The sequence below is a fragment of the Oncorhynchus clarkii genome, chromosome 10, assembly GCF_045791955.1.
Source record: "Oncorhynchus clarkii lewisi isolate Uvic-CL-2024 chromosome 10, UVic_Ocla_1.0, whole genome shotgun sequence".
In the NCBI taxonomy this organism is placed as follows: domain Eukaryota; kingdom Metazoa; phylum Chordata; class Actinopteri; order Salmoniformes; family Salmonidae; genus Oncorhynchus; species Oncorhynchus clarkii.
The window spans coordinates 66,954,957-66,978,950 of record NC_092156.1 but is presented as its reverse complement, the minus strand read 5'-3'; the positions used below and the strand labels follow the sequence as shown (position 1 = coordinate 66,978,950).

The 23,994-nt window shown below is 46.1% G+C and overlaps 1 protein-coding gene across 2 annotated transcripts in view; it reads right to left on the bottom strand.

Moving 5' to 3' along the window:
* Nucleotides 1–11,166, bottom strand: part of LOC139419025 (hedgehog-interacting protein-like) — a 56,262-nt gene extending 45,096 nt beyond the window's left edge. Inside the window, exons 1-3 of one of the 2 annotated variants that reach the window (XR_011635373.1) lie at nt 10,478–10,894; nt 6,622–6,814; nt 595–739 (exon numbers count right to left, since the gene is read on the bottom strand). Coding sequence is in view for 1 of the 2 variants with exons in the window: in XM_071168858.1 (XP_071024959.1) it covers nt 595–739; nt 6,622–6,814; nt 10,478–10,750 (611 nt within the window). In the remaining variant the exon portion in view is untranslated. Of the gene's footprint in view, nt 1–594; nt 740–6,621; nt 6,815–10,477 lie in introns of both variants that reach the window. The other variant, XM_071168858.1, reaches the window with a different exon arrangement.
* Between the last annotated feature and the right edge of the window lie 12,828 nt (nt 11,167–23,994).

Genomic DNA, 23,994 nt, shown 5'->3' with positions numbered 1-23,994 from the left:
GGGGGGCTAGAACGGGCTGCGTCCCAAATGGCACCCTATTCCCTATATGGTGTACTACCTTTCACCAGGGCCCATAAGACTAGTGCACTACGTAGGGAATAGGGTGAAATTTGGGACGGAGACGGGGAGCTCAGAGGCTCTCTCTCCACCGGAGCAGACAAAAAAAAGGGGGAAAGTTTGTCTATGACGTACTGCTGCTAGCTAGCAGTGAGGGAGGGCTGGCCTGCAGGGTAAGCATTTCCATTGTGTGGCCAAAGCCTGGCCCAATGCACCCTGAACAAACGGAAGGCTTTGGTGATGACTGGAGAGATGGGTGACGGGTAAGGTCATCCAGGCTTGGCATTGGCATGTCTCCCATGACCCTGGTTCATAGTACATATCGCCTGGGGCGAGACCGGTGGTGGTGACCAGTCAAAGTGACACACTGGGTTCAGAGTGTGGAGATGCCACGATACACACTATGGCCTCTCTTTCCTCAACTCACTGAAAGCGTCCTTTTTGGATGGTTAACTCAATATTTAAAAAGCATACCTTAAATGCACTCTTCCTAACGTATACAAGTAAAAGAGATTTTGAAAGTGAAACGTTACAAACCTGTTGATGTCTTCGACTTTCTCATCTCCCAAGTAGTTGGAGTCCTGTCCACGTGTTTGCTTTCGTTGGAAATCTGGGAAGCACAGGCCTCCGTCCCGCCGTCCGTAGTATTGACAGAACTCATCCACATCGGCTTGGAACAGCTCTGAAAACACCATGGACACAGACAACGGCCCGCAGGCAGAGAAAGACGATTCAATTCAAGTGACATCGCGCCTCGTTCAAACCATGATGCAACATCATCCAACTTACCAGCGAGCTGAAGCTAAATCCCCTCCTAGTTAGTCGCCCTTAATTCATGTTTACGCAGCTTTAGTTCCTTAAGTCTTCATACAGTTGTTTTTGAGAGTTGTGCTGAATGAGCCAAACCAAATCCTGGCTAGGCCTGGGCTGAACAAGCAAAGAAACGCTTGGCCAGACAGGCCAACTGGGTTAGATCTGAGCAGAATGTGAGGAATATGCTGTTCAGACTGCTCCTCAGGTCTTCAACTCTGCAGCAGTGCACCACTGAGGCCCCATCCATCTTTACCTTTATCCTTTGACCCCTGGTGCTATGGCTATTTGACCCCTGTTGCTATGCCTTGCAACTCTACCTCACGTGGGTGACTGCTGTGGATACCTAATAGCTTTCCAGATATTTGGAATATTAAGTAAAACATAGGCTGAAATTCTCATACAATTAAAGCACTGTTAGGGGCCAGTGCCAAATGGCACCCTATTCCCTATATAGTGCACCACTTTTGACCTGTATCTATTTGGGCCACAGCCTAGATGCTTTCGCCCAGCGGCAGGCATATAGGCACAGCATGTGAAATGTGAGAAACTCTAATTCAAAACTGACCATGTTTAATTAACAGCCCAGTCTTCCAAAAACTAGCTTTGCACATTTTTAGGAGGGAGTCTGCCTCAAAACCCAAATCAAGAAATGATGTTCCCAAATGTTGATTGATTGTGTTCCACTGCTTGCTTGTGCTTTGGGGAAGTTCAAAGCAAAAATGTCCCCATCACACAGTTATTTCCCAAGACCACCTTGATTTCTCTTGGAGCTGCTAGTTGTACTAGAGCTAAAGTTGGTTCAACACCAGGGTCTGGGCACAAAGTCATCTGGGAATATATCCTCATTAGACACAGCAGCCCCAACCCCGTCTGATTGGCCACCTTCAGAGACCCACAGTCACAACATTATTCCAAGATTCTAGGACCCCCCCTTTCTTATTGTGCTAGCAGGGCAAAACCACGAACAGGGTGAAAAGAACGCAAGCAAGCAGCGTATCTTAAAACCTGCCCGTGACCTAAAAACAACCGTGCCAATATTGTTTCCCTTAACACAACCCTTAACACAACCCTCAGAGGGGTGGAGGAGGAGAGCAAACACAGCAGTGATAAAAACACAAACAGGACTGTCTCTCCCCTCTTTCATCTCGCTCTCCGGCCCCCACACATCCCTCCCTCCCTACATCCTGGCCCCCCCACACCGACCACAAGGCTGACCACACTACCACTGGAGGTGATAGGATATCCCACTTAACATCTAAATACAACACGGAGATCAAACACACACTCAGAACACACACACACACACACACAAACACTCCCAGGCCTATGCCACCCACCTACTTTGTGCCTGCAGTTATCTTAACCATGCTGGTCCCAGGACCTCAGATGCAGAGGGGAGAGACAGAGTGGGGGATGGAGGGAGGAGGGGGAGGAAGGGGTGGGAGACCTCTAGGTTAAAGTGAGACTCAGGCCGTAAATGTCTTTATGGAGAAATGAGGGCTAAGTACACAGCCTAATGGGGAGCTGGAAAGGGAGTTTCACGGGAGCAGGAGGACATTTAAAGACACAGTAAAGGCTACCGTCCAGGTTTAATACTGTTGGTCAGCACTTTGCATGTGTTGATGCAGAGTACAGTTCTGGAAGGGTTCTGAATTTTATCTTTAGTGATATATACTGTACATGAGCTCAAAAAACTAATGTTTGTCAATGCTTTATATTTGAGATTTATTTAAACATGTTCTTAAGAGGCAATAGTGAAAAACATGTAAAAGTAGCTTAACCCCCCCCCCCAAAAAAAAGAAAGGGACCCTTAAATCCATAGGAGGAAAAACCTCTGGCTGAATCCAGAATGATATGTACTTAGAGGGCCATCTAATTTTTGACAATTTATGGTGAACTACTTCCATAAACATGTGGCACCGAGCACTGCATTCTCTCTCCCTCCACAATATGTACCAGTTTTATTGTACTGGCCTGGGGGGGAAAAGAGAGAGAGAGAGAGAGACAGAGAGAAAAAGACAGAGTGAGAGAGAAAGAGAGACAGAGAGAGAGAGAGAGAGAGAGAGAGAGAGAGAGAGAGAGAGATAGAGGGGAAAAAAAACTCTGTCCACATCCCAGGCAGTGAGCTAGCGCTATAGTTCTACTTCCATCTGGTTGTCTTCCAACACAACCTGGGTGGCCACCCAAAGTACTTGACATCTTGATGCACTTCAGCAGCTTTACATATACACAACCTTTGTAGAAAAATAAATGTGTCATTCGTCACCACATATGCTGATCTGTGTAGAGGGGGAGTAAGGGAGGGAAGGATTGATGGGGGGGGTGACTGACTCCTTCTCTGGCTCAAGCTTCTGGTATGAAGCTCTGGGTTTAACTCTAAGCTTTCACTGCTGTCTGTCAGCTCACTGGCTGCTCTCTCTCTCTCTCCATCTCTCTCTCACTCTCCCTCTCTCTCACCATCTCTCTCTGTCCGTCTCTCTCTATCCCTCTCTCTCTCTGCCGAATACAACTGGAGTTCACCTTACAGTGAAATGCTTACTTACAAGCCCTTAACCAACAATGCAGTTTTAAGAAAAATAAGAGTTAAGAAAAATATGTACTCAATTTAACTAAAGTAAAAAATAAAAGACAATAAAATAACAATAGCGAGGCTATATACAGGTGGTACCGGTACCGAGTCAATGTGCGGGGCTACAGGTTAGTCGAGGTAATTGAGGTAATATGTACATGGGGAAGGGGGGTGGGGGGTTGATGTTGATAGTGCTGGTGGTGGTGTAGAGTCACCACATGTGTGGTTGAAACTGTTCTCTGTTCAGCAAATCGCGAGCAGATTTAATCTGCCGTGGCGACACAGATAGGAAGAAGATTTGGCTGGGGGCAAGCAGCGGCCGTTTGATCACAAGGAATGTGCACTTCACTGGGAGGCACGGCAGGCAGGTAACAGCCCTTCAAAGGCCCTACTTCTGAGGACGGGGAGCTTTCAGGGAGGGCGGCCTATCAAGCAGGTCTCCTATCATCTCACAATACCATCCTATCCAGGAGGAAACTGCATGTCTAGTCATCTCCATGTCATCTCCTCGCTTATTCCACACCGGGAGGAGACTCCCTCCAGGGCTGGCGTTGCCTTGCCTACACGTACGGGGGAGCAGTTTGAGGGCCGAGGCCCAGGTCCAGCGAAACAGCTCTGATTGTGTTTACGTTCCATCGAATTTATCACCAAGGAAAACAAACTGATGGTGTGAGTGGCGTTTTTTAAACAGGCCGTAGTTTGTGTGTGTCTGAGGCTGTGTGTTAGGAGCTCCCTTGGTGGCGCGAGGTGTCAGAGCCGGTCAAGTCTAGACCGTAGCCAGGGTGCTTACAGCTTACACATCCCCAAACAGCACACAGCACCGTCAGAGGGATGACGTCAGCCAGGGCAGCTCAGGAGGGCTTGCCAAAGAAGGACGGGGCCAGGGAAGGAAAGGGTCATAAAATCAATCATTTTCAGCTCTCTGGCAGATTGTAGGGGCTTTGTTTAGGACGTGTGGTTACGTGTGTGTGTGTGTATATGTGTGTGTGTGTGCGCGCGTGCGCATGTGTGTGTACACAATTTATGTCTAAATTCCATAGATTGAGGAAGAGTTTGAGTAAATGTGAGTAAAGAAAAGTAATGTTTCTTAAAACACATCTACAACCAGTCCAAGTGGGACTAAAAATACTGATGAGAGAGAGAGAGAGAGAGAGAGAGAGAGAGAGAGAGAGAGAGAGAGCGAGAGAGAGAGAGAGAGAGAGAGAGGGAGAGAGAGAGAGGGAGAGAGAGAGAGAGCTCCTGATTGCCAGGTCTAAAGTGTGTAGTCAGACTAATTAACAAAGTGCTAGGCTGATGGCTGCAGTAGGCAACGCCTGCCAGCCAGGGTGGGTAGACTGAGACGAGGCTCTCCCAGTGTATGGGGGCGTGAGGCAGGCAGGCTCTTCCACCAAGTGGAGGTGAGGTCAGATGAGGTAAGCCTACATAAATAAATATTTATTATTGAGTCCTTACGCTCCACTGCGTCTTGCATAAGTAAAACCAAGCTACCTACAGTGCCTTGCGAAAGTATTCGGCCCCCTTGAACTTTGCGACCTTTTGCCACATTTCAGGCTTCAAACATAAAGATATAAAACTGTATTTTTTTGTGAAGAATCAACAACAAGTGGGACACAATCATGAAGTGGAACGACATTTATTGGATATTTCAAACTTTTTTAACAAATCAAAAACTGAAAAATTGGGCGTGCAAAATTATTCAGCCCCCTTAAGTTAATACTTTGTAGCGCCACCTTTTGCTGCGATTACAGCTGTAAGTCGCTTGGGGTATGTCTCTATCAGTTTTGCACATCGAGAGACTGACATTTTTTCCCATTCCTCCTTGCAAAACAGCTCGAGCTCAGTGAGGTTGGATGGAGAGCATTTGTGAACAGCAGTTTTCAGTTCTTTCCACAGATTCTCGATTGGATTCAGGTCTGGACTTTGACTTGGCCATTCTAACACCTGGATATGTTTATTTTTGAACCATTCCATTGTAGATTTTGCTTTATGTTTTGGATCATTGTCTTGTTGGAAGGCAAATCTCCGTCCCAGTCTCAGGTCTTTTGCAGACTCCATCAGGTTTTCTTCCAGAATGGTCCTGTATTTGGCTCCATCCATCTTCCCATCAATTTTAACCATCTTCCCTATCCCTGCTGAAGAAAAGCAGGCCCAAACCATGATGCTGCCACCACCATGTTTGACAGTGGGGATGGTGTGTTCAGCTGTGTTGCTTTTACGCCAAACATAACGTTTTGCATTGTTGCCAAAAAGTTCAATTTTGGTTTCATCTGACCAGAGCACCTTCTTCCACATGTTTGGTGTGTCTCCCAGGTGGCTTGTGGCAAACTTTAAAAAACACTTTTTATGGATATCTTTAAGAAATGGCTTTCTTCTTGCCACTCTTCCATAAAGGCCAGATTGTGCAATATACGACTGATTGTTGTCCTATAGACAGAGACTCCCACCTCAGCTGTAGATCTCTGCAGTTCATCCAGAGTGATCATGGGCCTCTTGGCTGCATCTCTGATCAGTCTTCTCCTTGTATGAGCTGAAAGTTTAGAGGGACGGCCAGGTCTTGGTAGATTTGCAGTGGTCTGATACTCCTTCCATTTCAATATTATCGCTTGCACAGTGCTCCTTGGGATGTTTAAAGCTTGGGAAATCTTTGTGTATCCAAATCCGGCTTTAAACTTCTTAACAACAGTATCTCGGACCTGCCTGGTGTGTTCCTTGTTCTTCATGATGCTCTCTGCGCTTTTAACGGACCTCTGAGACTATCACAGTGCAGGTGCATTTATACGGAGACTTGATTACACACAGGTGGATTGTATTTATCATCATTAGTCATTTAGGTCAACATTGGATCATTCAGAGATCCTCACTGAACTTCTGGAGAGAGTTTGCTGCACTGAAAGTAAAGGGGCTGAATAATTTTGCACGCCCAATTTTTCAGTTTTTGATTTGTTAAAAAAGTTTGAAATATCCAATAAATGTCGTTCCACTTCATGATTGTGTCCCACTTGTTGTTGATTCTTCACAAAAAAAATACAGTTTTATATCTTTATGTTTGAAGCCTGAAATGTGGCAAAAGGTCGCAAAGTTCAAGGGGGCCGAATACTTTCGCAAGGCACTGTATCTTAGTGGCAGGTGTAGTAGAATGGTTACCTGGTATATCTTAGTGGTAGGTGTAGTAGAATGGTTACCTGGTATGTGTCCGCGGCAGGTATAGTAGAACTCACGGCAGTAGTCCTGGCAGAGGCGTGGCAGGTGGGGCTCCCTGAGGGGGACCTTGTCCGACTCGGGGGAGTGGAACAGCACTTGGGCGTTGGGCGAACAGTGTGCACACTTGATCTCCTCCAGGAGACGGCTGCACTCCGTGTTATTGGTGGAGAAGATCTAGGGGGAGGGACCACACGCAACAAGGAACAATGACGGATTAAAATAAGGACTTAGTGTGTTTTACACCTCAACATGGCTTGTAATTTCTGGCATGTCAGCGATATTGTATAATTAAGCAAGGTGTTGTATATGGCCAATATACCACGGCTAAGGACTGTTCTTATGCACGAACGAAGAGTGCCTGGATACAGCCCTTAGCCGTGGTATATTGGCCATATACCACAACCCCCTGAGGTGTCTTATTGCTATTATAAACTGGTTACCAACTTAATCAGACGAGTAAAAATAAATATTTTGTCATAGGTGTGGTATACGGTCTGATATACCATGGCTTTCAGCCAATCAGCATTCAGGGCTCGAACCACCCAGTTTATAATAAACATTATTGTAAGACATTAGCATGGAGATGATATAACCTAACTTTAATTAACCACCGCTGCAGCTTTATTGATGGTACACTGAAAAAATATTCTCCAGAGAAACTAAGCCCACATCAAAATTAGACCTGATTACCTTTTAATGTCACTTTTTTAAACCCAGAATACGCGGCACATTCTGAGAAAAAGATTATCTTCCTCACAACTTGTTTACCTAAGTGCACAAACAGTTAAATTCAAATTACATTACATATGTCAGGGCGGCTGGGGCCAAAATGGATGGAGCCGAATTAGAGGGTTTGAAGCGTTACTTAGGTCGCTAAACAAAAGTAAACAAGAGATTTAGACCCCAGAAATTAGCAGGGATTATTTACGTAGCAAATTAGGTGTAATAAAACACAACATAATCTGTCCTGCATCCAGACATGTGTGCTGCTTAGGCAGCAGGCAGGCTGGTAGTGCTTTGCACTGTGTGAGGTCCGACCGTGTGTAAACACCAATTTAGAGATAGACAGGCACATCATTCAACAAATTAGCAGTCTGTCCTAGTCAATTAGGCCTACAGACCTGGGTCCAACATATGGACACCTCCCTCTCTCTCTCTCTCAGTTCAACAATAACCTGACTAGGTCTGGAAGAGAAAGCTGTTTCTTAAGGATACGGCCACCCTGCGGTCGTGTTCGAGACTGTTTTGTGACCACAGGTTGAACACAGGGCCTTCGGTTGTTTTATAGCCCCTCAGGACCACGACTAGAGATGGCCAAAGAATGTTTGTTCTACTCCTCTTACTGGGACAGTGTAAAACACGGGTGATTAGAACTTGCCAGAAGCACACACAGAGGTTGATAAACCCGGCTATAAACAAGCAATAAATATACTAATAAACATACTAATAATTATACTCATACTAATACTATACTAATAAAGGGTGCAGAGCAGCTAAAAGCCGTTAGCCTTTAGAAGTGTTGACAGGTCAGCATTAGGCAGGGTAGGCTTAGCTTGGGCTAAAACCTGGTTGTCCATGTCTGTGTGTTTTTACTTACTCTCGGTCTCTGTAACTGTAGTGGTCAGGTGTGGCTCAGTTGGTAAGAGATTGACGCCAACAACGGCAGGGACGTGGGTTTAATCCCTGCAGTATACAGATACTAAAACATATCCACTCACTGTATTCTAAGTCATTTTGGATAACAGTGTCTGCTAAGTGGTAACAGTATATGTTACTATACTAATACTAGTACTAACCCCTCCAAATATATGCGAGTACTACCGCCGTGGGCATGCCTAACCGCCCGCCCTCCTGCTCTAAATTGCCCATTGATTCGGCGTGCCATGGGCTGGCACACAGTCCATGGAGAGGAGCATTTGTGGGCTCTCTGCCATACCCTGTGCCCATATGTTGCTGGGATGGGCTCCAATGTTGCCATCACCACAAACCAGAACAAGAGGACCTTTGTTTGTTGTGTTTAGCAGCAAAATTTCACCACCGACTCGCTACTCAAAAGCAGAGGCTTGATCCCGGTCTGTACATGCGCTATTATAGCATTACTGGGGGAACAGAAATGCAAGGGACCCAAGTCTCCGAAGGTAAACAAACCGACCCACACACGCGCACAACATCCATCTGTGTGACATATACCATGGCATGTGGGGGGAAATGTGTCGTAACACATCAATAACACAAGATTGCCAGTTCACATGGACAGCCCAAATGCAAAATGCATTTGATAAACTCCTTTATGGTGGTCGTTGTCCTCCTCACAGAGACGTGATCAAAACGCCAGACGTGTAAGTAGCTCACTGTAGAGGAGCAGCTGTTACAGGAGGACTCATTTCTTTGATAGGATCGGCACAATGGCTTTTGTCAGTGAAATTGCCGGAACAAACATATCAATGCACAAAGGTCACACTTGAAAACATTTGCTTGTCATTCAATCTTAGACACTGTGGGCTGCACAAGCCTCATAAGGTCTCACCATCAGGAATCACAGGGAGAGAGAGGGAGAGAGAGAGAGAGAGAGAGAGAGAGAGAGAGAGAGAGAGAGAGAGAGAGAGAGAGAGAGAGAGAGAGAGAGAGAGGCCCCCACACATAGGCCCTATAGAGAAAAGAGGCTGTGCTGTAGGCAACACTAAGACTGGTGTTAAAAATCTTAAACAAAACACTTGCTCTTTGGGAATAGGTGTAAGTTAGTGAGGGGTGGGTGTGATAGGGGGGAGTGAAGGACAAATAATACCCTCTCAGCAGCCTTAACACTTGGACAGAGTCGAGGGACTGAACCGGGAGACTGATGTTCTCCAGCTTCACCCATTAGAGAAACGAACAAACACAATGGTGTTGTTGTTATTCTTTTGCCATAAGCAAAAAGAGCTCTGTGTGTGGGCAGTGTAGTAGGGAGGAGGAGAAGTCGAGGTTATTTTTGTTCCGTTCAGGGTTTTTCCTCCTATTTGCATGACTTGAGCAAATTAAATGACGCAATATGGCTTTTTTGTCACAACACAAAGTGAGATACCACCCAGCCGCATAAATCGATTAGTTGGGAGCGGTTACGTGAGAATACGGCGAATTCTACCGTGAACTCCACGTAGCCTATGAAGACTGTGTTAAAGATTTATCCATGCAGTTAAACATGACGATAATTAATAATGTGTCTATAACGGACATCAGCGTAGGCTATGTACAGTAAACGCGCACATGCTGTGCAGGAACTAATTGGAAAGAAGAAAAACATAATAACATGCAACATTGGTGCAAAATACATTCTAAGTGCGCTGACAAACTGCCGTGTGGGATGCAAAGAATAACTTAGTAGAATTTAACGATAGTCAACGGTGCTGACTCCCTTGGACTGCGCTCGTGTGGTGTTATTTTGCAGCGCCGGGATGAACGTAAAAGGTTATAACATAACCATGGTAACACTGTAACGCTTTGGACACGCTCGAGACCAACAATCAGGAGGCTTATATCATTTCCCACTTTTAAACAACATAGTTGGCTGATAAATCATGTTCATTTGTTTTGACAGTTTTATGGATTTTCTACATATTTAATGTGACTGGTAAAGAAACGTCAAAAACCGCCTAGAGTAGCAGGACAACGCCAGAATGTGTAAGTAGGCTACGGTTGAATTTTCCCCTCGCAGTCCCACCTCCCTCATATATCGTTAATTCTACTACTGTCAACAACAAGTCGAAAAGACACACAACGCAGTACATACATTCCCCGGGGCGTTTGGCTTTAGCCTACAGACAGCTCTCACAATGAAAGAATGCAACGAGCCCAACATACCCTGGCATCACGCCGGTGGACTATCTGATAAGCAGCACGCCTGGTTGGGCAGCATGACACACGAGGGTACAACCTGTGACAAACTTCCCCGCTGCTTGCATCGCTGTCCACTGACAGTTTTCTTTCCCTCTTCTTCAGTCGCTTGGGCATGCTCCCGTCGTAACATCTCCTTCTCCTCGGGTTTATTTCCCCCTTCTCGCCAAATTTGGAATCCCCACATTCCCAAACGTTGACTGCAATAGCCAACACGAGTACAAATTTCAAATGCCTCATATTGAAAAAACGTTGGAACCAAAATATATGAGAAATCACTGTTGAAAGCAACGGTGCAAACCTACAAAATACTATATTCTCTATATGTATATATGCTGTATCACAGGTAAACGATTATAATAATTTAGTTTAATAAAGGTATACGCATAAAGTAATCAGAATTAAATATTTGCTAGAGAAAAAAATGTTATTTAAAATAAATTAATGGTAGTGCTGGTTATGCTGGCATACCCCAGAAATACACATTTTTCTCTCGTAAAGAAAACAAAGCAAAGGATAAGAAAGCTCTGAGAATTGAAGTAAGCTTCATTTGTGTCCTTCCTTCTGATTTAAAATCCGTTTCAGCACAGTGCATTGGGTCAAAAAAGTAAGCACAAAATTGTCTCTCACTAGATCCTCAGAGCGCTCACATGTTTCCCCTTGCTCTTTCCTCCTTCTTTTTAACCAGCGCGCGAGAAGAGGAGCGAGCACAGTGACGTAAGACAGCACGAGTGCGCGCACTTGGCTGTACGCTACTGTGGAACGGAACGATGAATACCTGGCTGTCAGCACTGGACGGGCTGTCGTCAGTGATAGCCTACAGAAGAATTGAAGAGGTGAGATTGAGAAGTCAAGTGCACTTGAGAATACATTCTAGAAGTGATTCTTTCTAGGATTGTAAAGTCTATTGCATATGTCGTTTCATGTGTATTCTGCATCCCCTATCTATAGCACTTACTTGATTATATATTTAGGGAATGTGATCTACATAATGGCAAGCATTAGCCAACACTAGGTTACATGTCTTAATGTAAAAGTAAACACACCAATCCCCCCACCAATTCTCTGAAACATTAACATACACTATTTGTATTTGTATTTATTATGGATCCCTCTTCCTGGGTCCAGCAAAAGTAAGGCAGATTATACAAGAAATAAAAAAATGACAATACATTCACAGATTTCACAACACACCATGTGCCCTCAGGCCCCTACTCCACCACTACCACATATCTACAGTTCAAAATCCATGTGTACATTTGTGTATAGTGCGTATGTTATCGTGTGTGTGTGTGTGTGTGTGTGTGTGTGTGTGTGTGTGTGTGTGCGTGTGTGTGTGTGTGTGTGTGCGTGTGTGTGTGTGCGTGTGTGTGTGTGTGTGTGTGTATGCATATGTCTGTGCCTATGTTTGTGTTGCTTAACAGTCCCCGGTGTTCCATAAGGTGTATTATTATCTGTTTTTTAAGTCTAATTTTACTGCTTGCATTAATTACTTGATGTGGAATAGAGTTCCATGTAGTCATGGCTCTATGTCGCACTGTGCGTCTCCCATAGTCTGTTCTGGACTCTGGGACTGTGAAGAGACCACTTGTGGCATGTCTTGTGGGGTATGCATGGGTGTCCGAGCTGTGCATCAGTAGTTCAAACAGTAGCACCAGTAGTCCTCCACTTTGAGCCAGAAGAGATTGACATGCATGTTATTAAAATTATCTCTCAGTTTACATCCAAGGGTCAGCCGTGTTGCCCTGTTCTGAGCCAATTGCAATTTTTCTACGTCCCTTTTTGTGGCACCTGACCACACGACTGAAAACCAGAGCCTGTAGGACTTGCCTTGTTGATAATGCTGTTAAGAAGGTAGAGCAGCGCTTTATTATGGACATACTTCTTCCCATCTTAGCTACTGTTGTATCAATATATTTTGACCATGAAAGTTTACAATCCAGGGTAACTCCAAGCAGTTTAGTCACCTCAAATTACTACATTTTCACATTATTTATTACGAGATTTATCTGAGGTTTAGGGTTTAGTGAATAATTTGTTCCAAATACAATGCTTTTAGTTTTAGAAATATTTAGGACTGTCACGCATTTCTCCCGAAGTCGAAGCCTCTCCTTGTTCGGGTGGTGTGCGGCAGTTGACGTCCCCGGCCTTCTATCCATCATTGATCCATTTTTAATTTTCCATTGGTTTTGTCTTGTCTTCCTACACACCTGGTTTCAATCCCATTCATTACCTGTTGTGTATTTAACCCTCTGTTTCCCCTCATGTCTTTGTCAGAGATTGTTTGTATTTCAGTGTTGTATATATTTTGTATTGGTGCGCGACGGGTCCTCGTACCCATTCATAGTGGAGGTGGATGCATTCGAAGCTGGGATAGGAGCAGTACTCTCTCAGTGTTCGGGTACCCACTGAAGCTTTGCCCCTGTGCCTTCTTTTCAAAGAAGCTCAGCCCAGCGGAGCAAAACTATGATGTGGGGGACCAGGAGCTATTAGCTGTCGTATAAGCCTTGAAGGCGTGGAGACATTGGCTTGAGGGGGCTAAACACCCTTTTCTCATCTGGACTGACCATCGCAATCTGGAGTACATCCGTGAGGCGAGGAGACTGAATCCTTGTCAGGCAAGGTGGGCCATGTTTTTCACTCGTTTTGTGTTTACCCTCTCTTACAGACCAGACTCCCAGAATGTTAAGGCAGACGCATTGTCCCGGCTGTATGACACAGAGGAGCGGTCCGTGGATCCCACTCCCATACTCCCAGCTTCTTGCCGGTAGTGTGGGAGCTGGACGCGGACATTGAGCGGGCGTCACGTGCAGAGCCCTCTCCCCCTCGGTGTCCAGATGGGCGTCTGTACGTTCCGTCTGCTGTCCCCGACCGTTTGATCTATTGGGCCCACACGTCACCCTCCTCTGGTCATCCTGGGATAGGTCGGACAATGCAGTGTCTTGATGGGAGGTACTGGTGGCCCACTTTAGCTAAGGACGTGAGGATTTATGTTTCCTCCTGCCCAGTGCAAGGCTCCTAGACACCTACCTAGAGGTAAGTTTACAACCCTTACCCGTTCCACAACGGCCGTGGTCGCACCTGTCGGTGGATTTTTTAACTAATCTTCCACCTTCACAGGGTAACACCACGATCCTGGTCGTTGTGGATAGTTTTTCTAAGTCCTGCCGTCTCCTCCCTTTGCCCGGTCTCCCTACGGCCTTAAAAACTTAGGAAGCCCTGTTTACACACGTTTTCCGGCACTATGGGGTGCCTGAGGATATAGTGTCTGATCGGGGTTCACATCAATGGTCTGGAAGGCGTTCATAGAACGTCTTGGGGTCTCGGTCAGTCTTACCTCAGGTTTTCACCCCGAGAGTAATGGGCAGGTGGAGAGTTAACCAGGAGGTGGGTAGGTTTCTGCGGTCTTATTGCCAGGACCTGCCGGAGGAGTGGGCGAAGTTCGTGCCCTGGGCAGAGATGGCCCAGAACTCGCTACGCCACTCCTCCACTAACCTTTCTCCCTTTCAATGTGTATTAGGGTATCAGCCGGTTCTGGCTCCTTGGCATCAGAGTCAGACTGAGGCTCCTGCGGTGGACAATTGGTCCCGGAGAAAACCTGGGAGGCCGCCCACGTCCACCTTCAGCGCGCGATACTGCGCCAGAAAGTTGGAGCAGACCGTCACTGTAGTGAGGCCCCGTTGTTCGCCCCAGGGGACAGGGTCTGGCTCTCGACCCAAAACCTGCCCCTCCGCCTGCCCTGCCAGAAGCTGGGTCCGCGGTTTGTGGGGCTGTTTAAAGTCCTGAGGAGAGTGAACGAGGTATGTTATAGGTTACAGCTACCCACTAATTACCGTATTAACACCTCGTTCCATGTGTCTTTCCTCAGGCCGGTGGGGGCTGGCCCGCTCCAGGAGACTGAAGTGCGTGATGTTCCTCCGCCCCCTCTACACATCTAGGGGGTCCCGGCGTACTCCGTTCGATCCAGCTTGGATTCGAGACGTCGGGCGAGGGTCCTTCAGTACCTCGTGGACTGGGAGGGGTACGGTCCGGAGGAGAGATGCTGGCTTTTGGTGGAGGACGTAATAGATCCTTCCATGTTGCAAGAATTACACCGTCTCCATCCGGATCGCCCTGCACCTCGCCCTCCGGGTCGTCCCCGAGGCCAGTGTCGACGCTAGTGCCGCACGTTAAAGGTGGGAGTACTGTCACAACTTCTGCCGAAGTTGAAGCCTCTCCTTGTTCGGGCGGTGTTCCGCGGTCAACGTCACCGGTCTTCTAGCCATCATTGATCTATTTTTCATTTTCCATTGGTTTTGTCTTCCTACACACCTGGTTTCAATCCCATTCATTGCCTGTTGTGTGTTTAACCCTCTGTTTCCCCTCATGTCTTTGTCAGAGATTGTTTGTATTTCAGTGTTGTATATATTTTGAATTGGTGAGCGACGGGTCCTCGTACCCATTTTTGTTATTTTGTTACATTTAGTGTTTGGAGTATGTTTCGTTTCACTCAGTTTGATTCTCCTGCGTCTGACTTCCCTGCCACCTATACACACAACTCTGTCAAGGACTAATTTATTCCTTGCCACCCACTCTGAAACTAACTGCAACTCTTTGTTAAGTGTTGCAGTCATTTCAGTCGCTGTAGTAGCTGACATGTATAGTGTTGAGTCATCCGCATACATAGACACACCTGCTTTACCCAAAGCCAGTGGCATGTCATTAGTAAAGATTTTAAAAAGTAAATAGGCCTAGACAGCTGCCCTGGGGAATTCCTGATTCTACCTGGATTATGTTGGAGAGGCTTCCATTAAAGAACACCCTCTGTGTCCTTTTAGACAGGTAACTCTTTATACACAAAATAGCAGGGGGTGTAAAGCCATTGTAACCGATGTGAAATGGCTAGCTAGTTAGCGGGGTGCGCGATAATAGCATTTCAATCGGTGACATCACTCTGAGACCTTGAAGTTGTTGTTCCCCTTGCTCTGCAAGGGCAGCGGCTTTTGGGGAGCGATGGGTAACGATGCTTCGTGGGAGGCAGTTGTTGATGTGTGCAGAGGGTCCCTGGTTCGGGCCCAGGTATGGGTGTGGAGAGGGACGGAAGCTAAACTGTTACATTGATGCTGTTGACCCGGATCAGTGGTTGCTGCAGAAAAGGAGGTCAAAAGGGGGATGAGTGTAACCGATGTGAAATGGCTAGCTAGTTAGCGGGGTGCGCACTATTAGCGTTTCAATCGGTGACGTCACTTGCTCTGAGACCTTGAAGTAGTTGTTCCCCTTGCTATGCAAGGGCCGCAGCTTTTGTGGAGCGATGTGTAACGATGCTTCGAGGGTGGCTGTTGTCTATGTGTGCAGAGGGTCCCTGGTTTGAGCCCAGGTAGAGGCAAGGAGAGGGACGGAAGCAATACTGTTACACCATAACACATACGTTTTTCCAGCAGCAAACTATGATCGATAATGTCAAAAGCTGCACTAAAGTCTAACAAAACAGCCCCCCACAATCTTTTTATCATTAATTTCTCTCAGCCAATCATCAGTCATTTGTGTAAGTGCTGTGCTTGTTGAATGTCCTTCCCTTTAAGCATGCTGAAAGTTTGTTGTCAATTTGTTTACTGTAAAATAGCATTTTTTTCCAAAGTTGACACCCCGGTGGCTTGTCATTGTTGATAGACAACAATCATTTTTTCCCCTCTTCCACACTCACTTTACGGAATTCAAAATTACAACGCTTGTCTTTCATAATTTGGTCAGATATACTTGGATATGTAGTGTCAACGTTTGCAATCAGATTAAGTGGTTTGAGCCTAATTTTGGTGGCCAAGGAAGCTGGCTGGCACACTTGGCCCCCAGCTGTGAAGCATTTTGGAATTCGGAAGTGAGAACACACCTCATTGAATATTGATACATTGATCTATAAGTCAATATTTAAAGTAATTAGACTTGGCAGTATTACCCCAACATCAGCCGTTTGCTGCCTACCCTACGTCTGTAATTAAAGGTATTGCTGTTCCTCTGAAGACCACTGATAAGACAAAGCCAAACCCAGGACAAATCCTCTTTCATTCGCCTCTCTCTTCAGAGAGATTACACGATAGCAACCCGAAAGGCAAGGGGAATGTCCTGTGGCAATTACTACAACAAAAACAGTGGAAACACACAGAGGAGCTGGAAATCACTTCCAGTACCACACCTGTTCTTCTTTGGGGGTCCGGCAGACAGGCCGGCACTGACCAGAGCCCAATAGGCTGCTTATCTACACGAATCTAGAGCGATCCAGAGGAATCCAGCCTGATTTGACTGTGGGGCAATTATGGAAATGACTCTGTGTTGCTATGACCCGAGCAGAGCCCCTGCCTGCCAGATTTGACCTGAAGAATTCCCCCCGTCTTTCCTTCCCTGCATTCTGAAGCTGTCCTCGCAGCATTACTTTGTGTTACCCCACTGAACATTTTTGGAACCAAGTTTAGCTGTGGTTGGCGTGTTGTAGAAGAAGAAGAAGCACCACAGCAGGTCTGAGAACAGCAGAATGACATCCAGCCGCATTGTTGAACAGCGTGAAAACATGTGGGATGCAGCTGTGGGACGCCGGGGCTACGCGTAGAGAGGCAGTAGAGAGAGAATCACAGGTTAGGGAGGGGAAGACAGACCACAGCTATAAGTTAACAATGTGTCCCGGTGGGGCAAGGGGCTTGGATCTACACATACAAACAGCCATGTTCAACTATCTTGTTATTTTGTTGTTGTGATGCCTCCCACCCTAATTCCTTTGACATCTTAGTATATCTATCTGAAGGCCTGTCGCCCTACCATTTTATTTGGGCATTTTTATTGTTCAGATATGTGGTGGGCACTCTCTTCGTTCGCAGGACTTTATCCTGCTCACTGTTCCAAATGTCCAAACTGAATTTGGTAAGAGGGCTTTTATGTACTCTGCGCCATCGGCTTGGAACGCCTTACAAAATATTTTTAAACTCGAAGAACTTGTCCGAATTGGTGTTTTTTGAGACTGATTCCTTGACCTGTCAATGTTTTTAATTGGCTGTTTTATGATTTTGTTATACTCTTGTGAATTCTATGTTTTTTTACTAGATTACCTATAGTTTTTCATGTTGTCTGTCTGTAATTGTTTTATGACTTGGTGCAGCCTATCTTGGCCAAGACTTTCTTGAAAAATAGATTTCTAATCTCAATGAGCCCTTCCTGGTTAAATAAAGGTTCAATCAAATCAAATGTAAAAAATAAAGCTGTTTTAACTTAACGTTTTTAGGTGAAACCATAAGCGGGGAAACAACTTGGGATACCATAGTCAAGAAAACCCCAGTCTAATGCAGTTCGTATTGCTTGTGTTTTTATGTTTACATGAAATGGGAAAGATTCATTTGATTTAAGTTCAACATTCATTCATAACCAAAATATTGACCCATGAGAAAGCATTCAGCATGTGATCCGCAGATGGACGGAGGTAGGAATAGAACATCCCATCAGGTTACGGATATGGTCCTCCTCCTCCTCCACCTCCTCCTCCACCTCCTCCTCCTCCTCCTCCTCCTCTTCTTCTTCCTCCTCCTCCTCCTCTTCCTATTCCTCCTCCTCCTTCTCCTCTTCCTCCCCCCTCTTCCTCTTCCTCCTCTTCCTCCGCATCACGGGGATATAGCATTGCTTTCGTTTCTGTATCGTGGACAGTAGGGCACACAGTTGCAAAACATTTCTTTAAAGTCTGTGTATCCACAATCTCCCCGTTTCAAAAGAGAACAGTACCTAATCTGGACACGTTCAGGTAAAAGCCTACCTCCGCTTCAAACTGCCCCCCTACCCCCCCCCCCCCCCCCCCCCCCCACCCACTCCCCTACTGAACACAGCCCTGCTGTAGGTCACCCTAATGAGAAACATGACCTGATGACAGACAGGACTCTGCTTGCACTCACTCCCCATCCCTCTTCCAGGCACCGCTAGCCTCACACCTCGTGTGTGTGTGTGTGTGTGTGTGTGTGTGTGTGTGTGTGTGTGTGTGTGGCTGCCAGTTAGGGGGGTTGTAGTCATCATCATAGACTGAATCCCAGTGTGAACTGTGAGCACAATGAGAAACAGATGCAGCAACACATGCTATGACTAGAACAATCCTTCTCCTCTCTCTGTGTGGCTGTACGTATGAGTGTCAGCTGTATTCGTCTTGTGATGAATCTGGCTGCTTTCTGTTTGTCATTATCATAAGCATATGTAGTTGGATAGGGCCACAAGTTTTTTGTGCTTTTCTGTGCTTTTCTTGTTGTAGTAGTGGATGGTGCCAGTGAGTGAACTCAGGTGGTTTGCTGTGTTCTTCGTGTTTTGAAGTAGAGGTGTCTAATAAAGTGTGAAGTAAGTTTGAAGTAATTGGCTATTCTATCATTTCATCTCGTAATATGGCTGGTAATGAGAAAGCCTCATTTGGAACTCTTTCATTCATCTCCTCTCTCCGTTACCTACCTTCCATCACACAGAAGCACGGTGTGACTCTCACACCTGCTCTAATGGCCCAGTGTTTGACTGCGCTAAGCTTCGAGACACACCGAGCGTGGAAGGTGTTCACAATGCCATTAATATTCCTGACAACAGATTAATGAGGCTTTCACCGTCTGTTTATGAACGCTTTAGCTGGAGGGGGAGAAAAAAGAAAGAAAACTCTGATCTCGTAGAACATTTACAGCAGTGTGTGTGTGTGTGTGTGCGCGCGTGATGGGATTCACGATTCCCACTTGAACGGATCTAAACACACGAGGACGTTTTAAGTGGAGTGACTTACTCGGCGGCGGGACTCATCCACCGTGGGTCAGTGGCGGCAGCCTGGGCCGCCTGCCCGGAATCAACAGCCTCTAAATCACTGTGCTTCAACCATCACACCCGGGACCACACTGCCTTCCCACCAGCTCCCCCCTGCCCTGTCCTTCCCACCCTGCTCTCTCTGTCCTGTACCACCCCAGCAGAATGTCCTTAGCCTTGATGAGTCTGGGGATGCTTAAGCTAAAGTACACACAGGGCCGTGAGTAACTGAAGCCACCCAGGGGCTCCGCATGCAGCCCGCTGGTCGGTGGCACGAGTCCCCACCAGGTTGTTGCGCAAGTCAAGTATTCCTGAGACTGTTTACATGACACTCGACCCCCCCCCCACCACCACCATGTCAGGGACATATTGTAGCAGAGAGGCCTCAGAGAAGGAAATGAACCGTGGCAGCATTGGATTGCAGTGTTCCTTACAGGAAAACAAACCTACTGTAGAAGGGGCTGATTAGTGATTTTGTCCAACAGGGACGTTCACAAACAATGACCCCATAGGCTGTTGTCTGACCTGACCCGTGGTGGGCCAAACTGACCGGGCCGGTCGATGCAGTACCTTAGACCACTGTGCCACTCGGGAGGCCCTACATTTCTCTTCTAACTATGATCCCGACAGTTCTAGAGAAACCGAGTAACCACAGGTAGAATAGTTCCGATTTCATACTGTTACTTGAAAGAAATACACGTCCCTCGCATAATGCCTTGTATCTTTTTGTCTCTCTTGTTCAAACTCCCCATCCTAGGAAGTGCCACATCCCTACAGGCTAGCGAAGGGTTCATGCAACAGATGGATGTCTTTTCTCGGTCCAATTAATTGTAAATGTTTCCAGTAGAGGTTAACAACAGCCCCAAAGTAGAACCATGTATGCCCCATCCCTCCCTCCTTCTCCCCCTCCCTCCTTCACATATGTGTGCAAATTGCAGATTCATTACAGTTTAGCATCAGTGCACTGCAAATTAATGGGAGGGGAAGAGTGGTAAGTGTGGTGCGGTGTGGGCAGCAGGCTAGCAGCTGCGTTGATGGTGGTCCTTGACTTCGTGTCAATGCTCCCTCTCTCCTCTCCTCTCCTCTCCTCTCCTCTCCTCTCTTCTCCAGTACCCCACGTGCCGCTCTACTCGGCCCATTTGTTCCTGCTTGGCCTTTGAGGCTCTCCATCAGGTAGAGGGATCAGTCTACTGAGTGTTCCTATCTCCATCAGGTAGAAGTATCAGTCTAATGAGTGTTCCTCTTTTCATCAGGTAGAGGGTTCAGTCTATTTAGTGTTCCTCTTTCCATCAGGTAGAGGGTTCAGTCTATTGAGTGTTCCTCTCGCAATCAGGTAGAGGGTTCAGTCTAATGAGTGTTCCTCTTTTCATCAGGTAGAGGGTTCAGTCTATTGAGTGTTCCTCTTTCCATCAGGTAGAGGGTTCAGTCTATTGAGTGTTGCTCTTTTCATCAGGTAGAGGGTTCAGTCTAATGAGTGTTCCTTTTTCCATCAGGTAGAGGGTTCAGTCTACTGAGTCTTCCTCTTTTCATCAGGTAGAGGGTTCAGTCTATTGAGTGTTCCTCTTTTCATCAGGTAGAGGGTTCAGTCTAATGAGTGTTCCTCTTTTCATCAGGTAGAGGCTTCAGTCTATTGAGTTTTCCTCTTTCCATCAGGTAGAGGGTTCAGTCTATTGCGTGTTCCACTCTCAATCATGTAGAGGGTTCAGTCTAATGAGTGTTCGTCTTTCCATCAGGTAGAGGATTCAGTCTATTGAATGTTCCTCTTTCCATCGGGTAGAGGGTTCAGTCTATTGCGTGTGCCTCCCTGAATCAGGTAGAGGGTTCAGTCTAATGAGTGTTCCTCTTTCCATCAGGTAGAGGGTTCAGTCTATTGAGTGTTCCTCTCTCAATCATGTAGAGGGTTCAGTCTACTGAGTGTCTCTCTTTTCATCAGGTAGAGGGTTAAGTCTAATGAGTGTTCCTCTTTCCATCAAGTAGAGGGTTCAGTCTATTGAGTGTTCCTCTCTCCATCAGGTAGAAGTATCAGTCTAATGAGTGTTCCTTTTTCCATCAGGTAGAGGGTTCAGTCTACTGAGTCTTCCTCTTTTCATCAGGTAGAGGGTTCAATCTATTGAGTCTTCCTCCTTTCATCGGGTAGAGGGTTCAGTCTAATGAGTGTTCCTCTTTCCATCAGGTAGAGGGTTCAGTCTATTGAGTGTTCCTCTCTCAATCATGTAGAGGGTTCAGTCTACTGAGTGTCTCTCTTTTCATCAGGTAGAGGGTTCAGTCTATTGCGTGTTCCTCTCTCAATCAGGTAGAGGGTTAAGTCTAATGAGTGTTCCTCTTTCCATCAAGTAGAGGGTTCAGTCTATTGAGTGTTCCTCTCTCCATCAGATAGAAGTATCAGTCTAATGAGTGTTCCTCTTTTCATCAGGTAGAGGGTTCAGTCTAATGAGTGTTCCTCTTTTCATCAGGTAGAGGGTTCAGTCTAATGAGTGTGCCTCTTTCCATCAGGTAGAGGGTTCAGTCTATTGAGTGTTCCTCTCTGAATCAGGTAGAGGCTTCAGTCTATTGAGTGTTCCTCTTTCCATCAGGTAGAGGGTTCAGTCTATTGCTTGTTCCTCTCTCAATCAGGTAGAGGGTTCAGTCTAATGAGTGTTCGTCTTTCCATCAGGTAGAGGGTTCAGTCTATTGAGTGTTGCTCTTTTCATCAGGTAGAGGGTTCAGTCTATTGCGTGTTCCACTCTCAATCATGTAGAGGGTTCAGTCTAATGAGTGTTCGTCTTTCCATCAGGTTGAGGATTCAGTCTATTGAATGTTCCTCTTTCCATCGGGTAGAGGGTTCAGTCTATTGCGTGTGCCTCTCTGAATCAGGTAGAGGGTTCAGTCTAATGAGTGTTCCTCTTTCCATCAGGTAGAGGGTTCAGTATATTGAGTGTTCCTCTCTCAATCATGTAGAGGGTTCAGTCTACTGAGTGTCTCTCTTTTCATCAGGTAGAGGGTTCAGTCTATTGCGTGTTCCTCTCTCAATCAGGTAGAGGGTTAAGTCTAATGAGTGTTCCTCTTCCATCAAGTAGAGGGTTCAGTCTATTGAGTGTTCCTCTCTCCATCAGGTAGAAGTATCAGTCTAATGAGTGTTCCTCTTTTCATCAGGTAGAGGGTTCAGTCTAATGAGTGTTCCTCTTTTCATCAGGTAGAGTTCTCAGTCTATTGCGTGTTCCTCTCTCAATCAGGTAGAGGGTTCAGTCTAATGAGTGTTGCTCTTTTCATCAGGTAGAGGGTTCAGTCTATTGCGTGTGCCTCTCTCAATCAGGTAGAGTGTTCAGTCTAATGAGTGTTCCTCTTTCCATCAGCTAGAGGCTTCAGTCTATTGAGTTTTCCTCTTTCCATCAGGTAGAGGGTTCAGTCTATTGAGTGTGCCTCTCTCAATCAGATAGAGGGTTCAGTCTATTGAGTCTTCCTCCTTTCATCGGGTAGAGGGTTCAGTCTATTGAGTGTTCCTCTTTCCATCAGGTAGAGGGTTCAGTCTATTGAGTGTTGCTCTTTTCATCAGGTAGAGGGTTCAGTCTATTGCGTGTGCCTCTCTCAATCAGGTAGAGTGTTTAGTCTAATGAGTGTTCCTCTTTCCATCAGGTAGAGGGTTCAGTCTATTGAGTGTTCCTCTTTCCATCAGGTAGAGGGTTCAGTCTATTTAGTGTTGCTCTTTTCATCAGGTAGAGGCTTCAGTCTATTGAGTTTTCCTCTTTCCATCAGGTAGAGGGTTCAGTCTATTGCGTGTTCCACTCTCAATCATGTAGAGGGTTCAGTCTAATGAGTGTTCGTCTTTCCATCAGGTAGAGGATTCAGTCTATTGAATGTTCCTCTTTCCATCGGGTAGAGGGTTCAGTCTATTGCGTGTGCCTCTCTGAATCAGGTAGAGGGTTCAGTCTAATGAGTGTTCCTCTTTCCATCAGGTAGAGGGTTCAGTCTATTGAGTGTTCCTCTCTCAATCATGTAGAGGGTTCAGTCTACTGAGTGTCTCTCTTTTCATCAGGTAGAGGGTTAAGTCTAATGAGTGTTCCTCTTTCCATCAAGTAGAGGGTTCAGTCTATTGAGTGTTCCTCTCTCCATCAGGTAGAAGTATCAGTCTAATGAGTGTTCCTCTTTTCATCAGGTAGAGGGTTCAGTCTAATGAGTGTTCCTCTTTTCATCAGGTAGAGTTCTCATTCTATTGCGTGTTCCTCTCTCAATCAGGTAGAGGGTTCAGTCTAATGATTTTTCGTCTTTCCATCAGGTAGAGGGTTCAATCTATTGCGCGCTCCTCTCTCAATCATGTAGAGGGTTCAGTCTACTGAGTGTCTCTCTTTTCATAAGGTAGAGGGTTCATTCTATTGCGTGTTCCTCTCTCAATCAGGTAGAGGGTTCAGTCTAATGAGTGTTGCTCTTTTCATCAGGTAGAGGGTTCAGTCTATTGCGTGTTCCTCTCTCAATCAGGTAGAGGGTTCAGTCTATTGAGTGTTCCTCTTTCTATCAGGTAGAGGGTTCAGTCTATTTAGTGTTCCTCTTTTCATCAGGTAGAGGGTTCAGTCTATTGAGTGTTCCTCTTTCCATCAGGTAGAGGGTTCAGTCTATTTAGTGTTGCTCTTTTCATCAGGTAGAGGCTTCAGTCTATTGAGTTTTCCTCTTTCCATCAGGTAGAGGGTTCAGTCTATTGCGTGTTCCACTCTCAATCATGTAGAGGGTTCAGTCTA